Below are 12,138 nucleotides of genomic sequence, written 5' to 3'. Positions count from 1 at the left end.
GGTCTCACTCACTATACTACCCAGAATACCCAGAATTATCTCAAACTCCTGGGTTCAAGCCAGTCCTTCCTGAGTAGCTGGGTCCACCACACATAGGAACCACTATGCCTGACTCAAAAAAAAGTAATAATAATAATAATAATAATAATAATAATAATAATAATAATAATATTTTAAGTCCCTTTATAATGGATTCAATACTCCTGCTTTAAAAAGTAAGTTAGAAAAATACAAGAGTCACAGGTACTGACTCTTTCCAGGTGGAGTTACATGGAAGAGGGTACCATGCCCAGAGCCTCTGCAAACACCCTTTGCTCTTGTAAAGCTATACACTCAACCAGAGAGCTCCTGAGGCAGCCGAGTGGGCACAGAAGACAGCATGAGTCAGCTCTCAAAGCTATGGCTATAGTTGCTCTGGCTGAACAATGATGCCAGGTCTGGGACACAGTGTGGCCCAGAGTGTCACATGGAAAGCTAATTGTGGGACACAGTATCAGAACCCATTATACTCAAGGGTAAAGAAAAAATTTCCACAGATGATCCTTAGTTTACTGCAAGACAAGGCTGCCACAAAATGAGGCAAGGAAGATGGGCTCTGGATTCCTAGCCCTGATTCAGATCTTAGTCATTTGGTATGTGAGGGTTCCATGAGAAATTTTATTTGAATAACAAAGGAAGACACAATGTCAGTGGCTTTAAGGATTAAACCTTCCTTCTCAGCTAAGTCCTGTGTTCCTACAAGAGGGTGGCTGACCTGGTCAGCAGGCAGAACAGAAGTCTCCGAGTCACTTGTCAGGCTACATCCACTTCTGACCTATGGCAACGTCTTGCTACTTATGAAGTTAGGACTTCTATGCCAGGGTAGGAAAGGTGACTTTGATAAAGACCAGCAAAGAAGCTTCTAAAAATTAAATGTGAAAAAGAAAAATGATGCTTACGTAGCCCGCTTCCACACCATAATCAGTTTGTCATCTCCCCCAGAAGCTAAATACATCCCACTGTTTGACCACCGCACACAGTTCACACATGCTGGGAAGAAAAAAAAAATAAGGTGATGAAAATCCAATAGGCATGCCCATTTGCACTATGCAGAATCTGGCGAGAGGTAAGGTTTATAACTACCTAATCTACTTAAAGCATTTATTTACTGCATAAGAGTTCCAGAGAAACAATTCAGTGAAACACTAATCCTGTGCTATAATGAATGAACAGAACAGTCTAAGGGGAAATATGCATAATCTGAGAATTGTGCTGAATGACACAACAGGAAGCTTATTCCTATCAACAGTGATAAACTTCATTATTTTCAAAAGGTTATCTATTGATGAGATGAATTTCAATAGGGATCATTCTCAAAATGAAACATATAGTAGGAAAGCCAAGATGTCTTTTCCAGAACTTTCCAAGAAGTTGCTGGGTTGAACACATAGCTCTGAATAACCTCGATTACCCAGAGCCATCCCTTTTAAATTTAGACTTCCCAAACTCATCAGTAGGAGACTGACAGATTCTGGGTGTAGTTCAGCTTAGTCCAGCAGAAACCCCCAGGCTGCTTCTAGGTTACGGCTCCAGGAGCACACCTAGCTCAATCTTGGGAGGTACGAAATATGACAGAGCCTAACAGCACTGAAGTGGATGCACAGCCCATGAGCAACTTATGCTCTAGACCCAGTGACACTGAGAGGCTTGTAAGAACACACGAAGCGGAGGAAGGAACTAATACCAAACAGTAGTCACTGCCAATGGTCACTAAGGCATCACATACAACAGGAAAGGAAAACATGAAACCATTCCACATTCTAAAGGGTCCTGGCAGAGAGACTCTTACTGACACAGCACCGATCTGAGACACCTGGGGAGCTGTCTGTTGTGTACCCTTCCCCAGAACCCTACTGTGTCCAGGTCACTGGTCCCAAAGCCCCATGGAATCAGGCAGTAACGACTCATGAGCAGGAAATCACCAGAGGTACCTGCAGACTCTCCAAAGATGGTTCTGTGGGCGGGCCGAGTCTTCTGCCGAATAACTCACCCAGGTGTGCAGCCAACATCTGTGCCTTCAGACAGCAGGCCGAGGGGAGTTAACGCCGCACGGGGCCTTATCTTTCTAATTACAAACACATGTGCTAACCTTGGGCACTCTGCCAACACGCAAAGCCTGCAAAGGGCCACTCTGTAATACCTAAGTGATTGTCCATCTGGCAAAGCATCTTGGGAATATTTTCATCCTTCTCGTCATCCTCCTGGAGGACTGGAGACATATTCCAGATCACAACCTTCCCAGAATCCTGCCCTGAAATGAAGGAGCAAGAAAAGCTCAATATGCAAGAAGTGGAAACTTGATATTGATAACAATAACTATGGAAAATGCTCATTTAGTTTCTATAAATCATACTTGACTAGATCTAAGCAGACTTATCTTGAATTATTAATGTAAATGACACAAAGATGAGGGAAAAAATAACAGGGACCCAAAAGAGAGTGAATTTAATAGTAGTTGAGGCCAGCCTGTCTTTATAAAAAGAACACTGACTGAACTACAAATTAGGAAGAGACAGAGCCTCTGTCTGGCCTCTGAGGTCCTCATTCCTATCCAGAACACACAGACTCCTCATCTACAAAACAAAGAGGAAGGAAAGTCACTGTCAGGCCCCTTCAGGTCTGCATGTGCACCGAGGAAAAGGAGAAAAGTGCAGTCCCTACCAGGGTTTCCCTCCCCTTCAAGGTGCTGCCTGGATCCGGTGGCTGTTTCCAGAACTGACTGGACGCTTTGAGACCCAAATTTGAAATGTGCCCTGAACACAGGAAAAAGGGCTCATTACCTTCTTATCTGCCCTTTGCAGTCACCTATAGATGGAGATCAACCAAAAGAGGGAATTTAGGAGGGTCATAAGTTGATGCCAGCTGTACTGAAAAGTCTATCTACACATTTTACTAATTATTTTTGCTTGCTTGCTTGCTTTCCATCGCTATAATTAACACAAGTCATGAAAAAAAAAAATAATGTACATCTGAAATGGATGTTCCAAAGTAATGACAAAATGCTTTAAACTCTTCTTCGGCCAATGTGTAAAAATATTTCCTAATTAACCCTCTTAGAGCAGAGGAAAAAGCTTTTTCAACCACAACTGCCTTGAGCCTGCCTCTGCACAGGTTGCCTACTGTGAGCCCACCCGTAGCACCTGGAAGGTGGGGGAGGGGGTCTTGAGCAAATGCTACTTCTTACCGCTATAAATAAAAGCTTGGTTTCCTAGCGTTTAAAAAAAGTGTGTGTTGTCTTTCCAAGCAGAGATATGTTATCTCAATACCACAGAGGATGCCGAGTGAAGCGTGCTGATAATACCATGGATACTATTTTCAAATGTTCTGGACATTCTTATTTTCTCACTAACACAGTCAAATTCCTTCTCCAGAGGAACTGCAGTCTAGCCATCCATTCAAGTAAAAATACTGACAAAATCCTTGTCTCTGTAACTGGGCGTTGTGAGGGGAGGGGGATCCTGCCCACTTATATCTAATAATAGAGATGTAAGGATGCAATCTCGTTCTAGCTTTACCTTAATAAAAAGCTTTAATGAGAATGATAAGCCAGCTTCACAATATTTATAAGATCATCCTACGGACCCCTAAAAACGTTCATCTTCAAGTAGGACTTCACTTTGCAGTCCAGGCTGCCTAGAATTTATATCTTCCTGTATCCAAAATCCAGCTTTAAAAAAAAAGTTTGTGATTTAACCTGTTCAAACTGTGCACTTTAAACTGAGTCACAGTCATATTACAAAGCGACAAGTTGTCTCGCTATAGCTAACCATGGATCCAGGAGAAGCAGAGTACGGCAACAGGAAAGTGATGTTCACTCGACAACATACCTTGTCCTCCAGTTGCAAACTTGGTCCCATCAGGGTGAATATCAACTGAAAAAATCGGCTTCCCTGGAAACAAAGACAAACACATCTAGCTTGGCTTTTATTCACTAGAAAACAATAAATTTTCATTTTTAAAATATTGATTACTCAAATAACACCTCTAAATTTACACCTAGGACAAAACATCAGGCTGTAGATAAAATGAGCTGTAAGAATGGGGCGCTCTAACAGCTTTAGTTAGTCAAACCTGCTAGACTCTCCAAGCAACAGCAAATAGCTGAAAACCCAACAGAGACTAAGCAGTCACCACTGGGAACACTTCTGGGTATTTCCTGGGGACCTGAATATATAAAGGCCATAAACTGTCTGCAGTAAAAGCTCAAGTCACAAGCTCCTGTGAAAGGACTCACATCTATGCCTGATGACATCTCCCAATCCTGTGAGTCGGTACTTGGTTGACAGCTTGGAAAGGAGGACACTCTCCATCCTTTCTGACTGGCTGGCTGTCATAAGCAGGTCTAATGACTCATTGCAGCTGAGGGTTCTCCCTTCTCTTGTTAAGATTTTGGTTCCTGAAAGTGGTCCTGAAAATCTATACTACACACATGACATGTAGCAATTCCCTCCAAGATAAAGCACTCAATCTTGGAGGGAAGCTTGGAACACTAGGAATGTTCCAAAGGGAGGTGAAACATTCCATACTCAGGGAAATTCCTTAAAACTAGAAAGTAAACAACAAAAACCTCAGGAAATTCCTGAAACTGACCCTAACCCTAGCCATAGGACACACTAGCTCCCTTCCTCCCCAAGAGTGGCTAAACAGTAAAGCCTACTGAGAGGCTTTCAGACCAGCTGAATTGCCTAAAAAAGGCTTGGACCAACTGAGCATGCTGGAAGAGATCTCTCCAGTCTATTGAGCAGTCTGCAGGCTGTGTGGCACACTCCAGGTCCCAGCTTTCAGTAGCTATCACCCATGCCAGGGTGGGCTTTTGGAGATGCAGCTGTCTTTGAGTCATCCATACTCCTGTATGTAACCCCTCACCCGTACTCCTGAAAGTAATCCAAAAAAAAAAAAAAAAAACCACGCAAGCAATGGCTCACCAAATTGGACTTTAATGATATCCTTACTTTGGTTCACATCTCCCCTGGAGTTGTATAGAAAGGCTACCCTTTCAGCATCCCGTTTTGACCTCTGTTAATGTGTATACTCTATTAAATTAGACAATCAGTTCCTAAGTGTAAACGGTTAAAGCAGGTTCTTAGAAACAACAAAGAGTCCCTTTGCACCCAGGCCTAGCTGAGGCAATTGGCATACAAGGCTGACCAACAACAAAACCAAAACCACATAGTCTGAGGAGGGTAATCGAAGGGCCTTGTGCCTAGTGGGTATCTGTCCAACTCCCTGGTCTGTTTCCAGAGCCAAAGGGACAAAAGCTGCAGGTGTCCTATTAGTACTACTGAGTTCAGACTATATCATCAGCATGTAAGTGACATGTAAGTGACAGGTTAGAAGAATGGCAGTCAACTGAGCATCAGCAACTACTGCTGTGGACAAGGAACAAAAGTCATCAGCTCTGGAGTTTCACATGTGACAAGGTAGGAGCCCCTGGTGACTACATGAGGGAGAGCTGTAAACCCTGCGGGGGACAACATGCCAGTGTGGAAAATCCAATGCAGGTACCCGAAGGCAGGAACCAATATGGGTCCTTGGTGATGCGCCTTGGACATCTTCCAGAGTCTTATCTGTGTGATCAAATCAACATAACAGGGAAATATCTTCTCATTCTTCTTGGTCACTGGTAGTAGTAGGAGAAACAGCTGTGCAAGACCACTATGGAACAGGGGTGCCAAATACAAACAGAAACCTTTGGAAAGTTTAGCAATCACACCACATGTTCTATGGTCTCCTGTATTCTAAATTAACAAAACTAACACTGTAGACCCTGTTATCATACTGGCAGCCTCTGCCTAGTCCCCAAGTCCCTTCAGTGATCTGCAGGCTGATCAGGAGCCAATTCTACAGAAACTGGTCAAGTCTAGACAAGCAACTGCTTGGTTCTTCTCTGGAGCGTGCGTGTGTGTGTGTGTGTGTGTGTGTGTGTGTGTGTGTGTGTGTGTGCTTGTGGCAGCGTGTGTGCGTGTGTGTGTGGCGTGTGTGCGTGTGCGTGCGTGCGTCGTGTGTGTGTGTGTGTGTCTTGGCGTGTGTGTGTGTGTGTGTGTGTGTGTGTGTGTGCGTGTGTGTGCGTGCGTGCGTGTGTGTGTGTGTGTGTATGTGTTGTACACATCTTGGACATTGGACACATAGCAGACTCAGTCCTCATTTTTCTCCAACATAGCTTATCCTTTTATTCCTGGGCTTCCAGAGATAACTCCCAACACAGCTCATATCCTAGATAGCTCTGAAGGAACAGACCTAGTAGTGGGTACACTGAGAGATGGAACTGCAAGTCCATCTTCCCCTAGATTCCAAACACAGCAGATCTTAATTAGTTTTGTCTTAGTCATCAAGAAGAGAACCCATGGGGTTGGGGATTTAGCTCAGTGGTAGAGCACTTGCCTACCAAGCACAAAGCCCTGGGTTCGGTCCCCAGCTCCGGAAAAAAAGAAAAAAGAAAGAAAAAAGAAAAAAAAAAAAGAAAAAGAAAAGAACCCATGAACTGGCAGAGTGTTTTGCACCAAGCCTGACGATCTAAACTCAACCTCTAGAACTCACATGGTAGAAGACCCAACTCCTACAAGTTGTCCTCTGACCCCCACAGATATACCGTGGCACAGGAGAGCATGCATACAAACAAACACACACACACATGTTAAAGAAAGGTTAAAAAGAAAAAGATCCAGAAATTACATAGTGCATAAAGGAGGGTACATCCTCAAAGCTCAGTGAAGATGAGCAGAAGGTTTCGCCTGGTACCTATTTGTCGCTGCTTCCACTCAGGACCACACTGGCATGCCCTTGCCCTCTTTTGGCATCACACTTACCCAAAGGCTAAAGTAAAGGAGAGAAAGAACTCCAAGACAGTAGCTTTCTTGTCCACCCAATCCAAGAATAGTCCTCACAAAAAAAAAAAAAAAAAAAGGTTTGAGAAACCAGGAAGGACATCTGGGGCTGTGGGCCCAGCCTCAAGTCATGCAGGTATTGTTTCCAGCGGTTGTGGCAGTCACCACTAAGTCAAGACAGTGAGTCTTGCCAGATACAAGGAACAGTGGCAAAATCAGCACCAGTACGTCCTATGGTGTTCCAGACAGAAGACTCCTCCCCATATGGTAAGGAGAGCAACAGCCACCTCTACTGGAATGCTTTCTGGGGGTGAAGAGCCAGGGCTATGCTAGGCACAGCTCATGAACGCTACCTAGCTCCAAGCCTCAGTAGCAGAACATGCTTTTGCACATCTGATCTGCCCCACAAACTCTGAAGGGGAGCTCAACCCAGGCATTTTCTAATTATATCATTTCCTGGGATAAATACTTCTGACATTCTCATTTTACACTAGGAAGACACAAAGGCACACGGAAAGGTTGTCCTGAACCACACAACACCCAGCTCACAAGCCTGAATTGATACTGTGCCATGGTCCCTAGCTAATCCACATAATCCACCATGGCTGTGTACAGGAAAGAAGCAAAGAAGGGTAGGAGAGTGGGCCAGAGTGTGAATGTGTCCGCATGACATAATGGGACACATTACTTCAGGCCTTTGGACTATGCAAAATGCACCTCCTAAGGTCTACCATTCCTATGGCCTTCTTTGCCTTGAGTTGGGGCTGGTCGGTTACCTGCTTTAACCAACACGTTCCTGTGCTAAGCTGGACCTTACAAAGGTCAAGCGTCTCAGTCTCGCTGTCTGGAGAAATCTGGTTCCCAGCTCAACTACCTGCTTTGAAGAGGCCTCAGCTGTCTGCACAAAGAGGATTGTTGAGGACACACAACAGTGAGAATCAAGGCTCTGAGCACAGAGCCTGTGATATTCTAGCTGCATGCTCTAAAGCTGTCCCAGCAGACTCGGTAAATCCAAGGTAACAGCAGCCTGATGAGCCTTGCCAAGTGTGGAATCGTAAGCAAGGAGTAAAAATGGCTGTCCACATCAATAAAGCTAGAGGGTACTATATCACATAAGGGATATCTAAAAGTGACAATTATCCACCTTTTGGCTTCAGATAACTTAAAATAGGTATTTGTCAGTTTAACTTTTTTTAAAAGCTCTATGTCTTGTGGTAGGCATCGGGGAAGAATAATTTTCTGTTCTATAAGTCTGTGAAATGTCATATTGTAAACAGGCCTTCTTATGAAGCTTGTCATACCACAAACCTTCTTATTACCCCAGAACAGATACCAGTCACAGCTCACGTCCTCACACCATACGTCTGAAGCATCCATCACCTAGAAACTTTCTCACCCGATCTACAGTAATAAATATCTACAATGTGCAGATACAAACATACACATAGTGTGATAGCTAGCCCTACCTATAGGGAGCTCCCAGAATGAGATAATCATACAAACCTAAGTAAAAAGATACAGCAACATACAGCTACACCGCTCAAAAAGAAGAAAGAACTTCACCTAGCCTGAGCTTCCCTCTAAAGTAACTGAATTAAGTAAGCCTCAACCACTGAGGGCAAGGCAGCCAGATGGGTAGGGGAAAAATGAGCCAGAGGACACAGCGCTGAATCAAGAAGCACGTGAGTACTGCTCCAGAGTTCATGAGGTAAGCATGATCAGATATGCTCCATCCAAGAGCTCAGGCCTCATTCAAAAGGGACACTTCAATGGTCACATTCACACTCTGGCTCAACAAATGCTGCATGGAAAAAGGGTGGATCTCAAGGCTCCAAAGGAAGGTTAAAATAAAGACTAATAACAGGTTTAGATTTTAATGTTGTCCCTTTTTGGACTGACTCTTCAGGCCTGCCTCTGATATGCTACACAGCCTTGACTAATTGCTTAATTTGTTCCACAGCAGAAGTAGTGAGGACAAGCTTACCTGACTTACACACACCTGCTCCCTGTGGACAGATCAAGATACTGTAACACGGTGCTTCTACAATGCATCTACTTAATTTAATATTTCTCAGGCCAGGACAGTTTAGTGAAGGGTATGACTGGGTTGCCTGACACCACTCTTTTCTTCCTGAGTGATCCTTGATGAACAGTGGTTTAGATGAGGTATGGGGTGCACCTACACAGCACTACCACTGAAGTGCCAGCTCCCAACTCCCTATCACCTAGGCCTCTCAGCTCCAGGAAAGTCATCACTACAGTCCTTGTCAACAAGAATGATCTTAACAAAGGGTTCATGAGTGAAGCTAAGCAAAAGATTTTACCAGTCTGGCTGGCTAAAGAATTTTTCCTTCGGCACAGCAAAATAATGATAAATTCCCAACTGCCTCCAACTTCAGGCCTTTGTATAAACACAGACAAAAGATAAATCCGTATAAACCCTGAACGCTAGCAATGTTGGGCAGTATCTTTCCTTCAAGTCAGCCTTAACCAGAACACTCCTGCACACCCATCATGGGCCACTTCTCCAAGAATTTGCTCTTCAGCCCACACAAGACCCTACAGACTAGCCTGGTAGAGATCAAACACCTTTCATCCCAGATTTTTAGTGGGGAGGCAGGTAGCAGCCCCGCAGTCACTTGACTGAACACATATGTAGCTCAGGAGGTGGAGGGCACTTTAGCATGTGCAATGCTCTGGGTTCCATGTCCAGTGCCAACAACAGACTTAATAAACCACTGAGCATATCCCCCAGGCTCCTTACTTTATTCCATTGTTCTCTGGGTCTGTCTTTATGCTGTGATTGCTATAGCTTTGCTTTATTTCCATCACAAACTATGAAATCACTAACTTTATTCTTTTCAGGTCAATTTGATTAAGAAACCCTTAGGTCTAGAAAATAGTGGAGCTCACCTTTAATCCCAGTACTTGGGAGGCAGAGGCAGGCAGATCTCCGTGGACAAAACAAAACAAAGGAAGGAAAAGAAGAAAAAAGGAAATCCTTAAAATTCTTTCAGAACTTTTAGAAATAGCTTTTTCCCCTAGCAGAAAACACTCAAAAGTTTTAATAAGAAATTAGACCAAAGTTGTTTTAGGTAGTTTATTTGGTTGATTGGGTTTTATTTGTTCATTTGTTTAGCAGGGTCTCACTATGTAGCTCAGATAGGCCTGAAACTTTGTAGAGTAGTCTGGCCTTGAACTCACAGAGCTCTGCCTGCCTCTGTGTCCTAGGTGTGAGAATTACAGTGCACCAGCATTCCTGGCTTACCTTCACTTAACTCTAAATCCATCAGTATTTATTAAGCCAAGCTCTATTGGGCAGCTCCTGTGACAGAGTGCAATGAGTGAAGGCCTTACCCTTATGCAAACTCCAGCTCCCGGGACATTTGCAGCATGTTTTGAATCTAGTCTTCCCAGTAAGCTATCAGAGTACAAACCCAGAGAGCTGGGTATGATAGCATGAACTTATAGTTCTGAGACAGTGATGGAGAACGAGTTGTATGCTCTAAAGGTAGACTCCTTAATACTTGAGAAGTAATAAAAGTCTAAGTTTCAGCAAGTCCCTGAAACTGAACACCTGAACAGGTAAGAACTGCTGATTATGCCAATATTCTCAGACCAATGAGCTACTACCTATAAGTCCTGCTGTGAGTTAGCTCCTGAGTTCCAGCTTTTGAGAGCTGGCACTCACACTAGCACAGGCTTCTGAAAACTCAGCAGTCTTTCCGTCAGTCCTGCTCCTAATATGTAACCCTTCATCCATACCCCTTTAAGTAGCACCAATAAACTCACTGATTTACCAAGCTGGACTGCCATGGAACCTCCACTGTGGTCTGTTGTTGATGCCTTAGTTGGGGTAATTAGACATTTGTTCACTTCTCCAGGGAATAGTGTCAAACAGCCACATAATGGAAGAGAACTGAACCCAACAAGTTGTCCTCTGACCCTCAATGCAACTGTCTATATAACTCTAGTTGCAGGGGATCTGACACCTTCTGCTTTCTGTGGGCATCAGGCACACATGTGGTGCACAGACTTACATGTAGGCAAAACAACCATACACATAAAAACAAGAATTAAAACATTTAAGACAAAAAAAAAAAAAAAAGACAGATGCCTGAAGAGATGATTCTGTGGTTAAAAGCACTTGCTGCTCTTTGAGAGGACTTAAATTCACTTCTCACCACCCGTGTCAGGCAACTCGTAACCACCTGTAAGCCCACCCCAGGAGGTCTTCATCCACACACACACCCCTTCATGCAGACACATGCCTACACATAATTTAAAAACAAACTTTTTAAAAATTAAATAATAAACACAGGACTTAAATACACATTTTTCCTATGAAGACATGAATAGCCAGGAAGCAATGAAGATTCTCTTTCCCTTCAATCCTAAAATCCACTTTAGTCAATAAAGGTTACTAGCCAGCAAACTATAAAGTGACAGATATTGGCAAGAATGTGGAGAAAATGGAAACTTTGTTGGGATTTCAAAATGTAAAACATGGTATCACCATGATATGAAAGTTTGCAGGCTAATTAGAAATAGAATATTAGGGGTTGGGGATTTAGCTCAACGGTAGAGCACTTGCCTAGCAAAAGCGCATAAGGCCCTAGGTTTGGTCCCCAGCTCGAAAAAAAAAAAAAAAAAAAAAAAAACTGCTTTAGAAATAGAATATTAGGATGCAGCAATTCTACTTCTGAGAACCTATAAAAATAAGCTGAAAACTAAGTCTTGAGAAAAAGTCAGTCTGAGTTATAAAGCAAAACTCTGTCTTAAAATACAAACAAAAGAATGCTGGCGCAATGGCTCAGCAGTTAGAAGCACTGACTGCTCTTCCAGAGATCTGGATTAAGTTCCCAGCACCCACATGGTCTGCATGTGTCTGCATGAAGGGGTGTGTGTGTGGGGGTGTGTGGGTGTGTGTATGTGTATGAAGACCTCCTGGGGTGGGCTTACAGGTGGTTATGAGTTGCCTGACGGGTGGTGAGAAGTAAATTCAAGTCCTCTCATAGGAATCTATAATTCCATCCTAGAGAATCCAATGCATGAGAATAGAAGGTCTTAACCCCTCAGTCTGATTTAGAACCATTCAGCTCCATACATACCCACATAAACCCATCTGTAACTTACCAGGGTCATTACCACCTCAATCAGATATAATCAACTCTTGCCTGCATCATAACAGCTTCACAAGTCCCCCAGCTCCCACTTCCTCTTGTTGTGGTACAGCTATTTCCTCCTCACAAGGCCATTGGTGGTTCTTGCTCCA

General features: G+C 43.5%; 1 protein-coding gene across 6 annotated transcripts in view; it reads right to left on the bottom strand.

Annotated features, from left to right (window-relative positions):
• LOC116898681 (protein HIRA) overlaps window positions 1–12,138 on the bottom strand; it is a 105,314-nt gene that overhangs the window by 84,216 nt on the left and 8,960 nt on the right. For 3 of the 6 annotated variants that reach the window (XM_032899935.1, XM_032899934.1, XM_032899933.1), the window contains 3 exons: window positions 3,867–3,929; window positions 2,180–2,290; window positions 939–1,029 (listed from right to left, as the gene is read on the bottom strand). In XM_032899935.1, the coding sequence (XP_032755826.1) occupies window positions 939–1,029; window positions 2,180–2,290; window positions 3,867–3,929 (265 nt within the window). The other 3 variants (XM_032899937.1, XM_032899938.1, XM_032899939.1) reach the window with 3 other exon arrangements.

The sequence above is a fragment of the Rattus rattus genome, chromosome 4 (assembly GCF_011064425.1).
Source record: "Rattus rattus isolate New Zealand chromosome 4, Rrattus_CSIRO_v1, whole genome shotgun sequence".
NCBI classification, from domain to species: domain Eukaryota; kingdom Metazoa; phylum Chordata; class Mammalia; order Rodentia; family Muridae; genus Rattus; species Rattus rattus.
The sequence above is the reverse complement of the archived record's forward strand: the minus strand, read 5'-3'. Positions and strand labels throughout refer to the sequence as shown.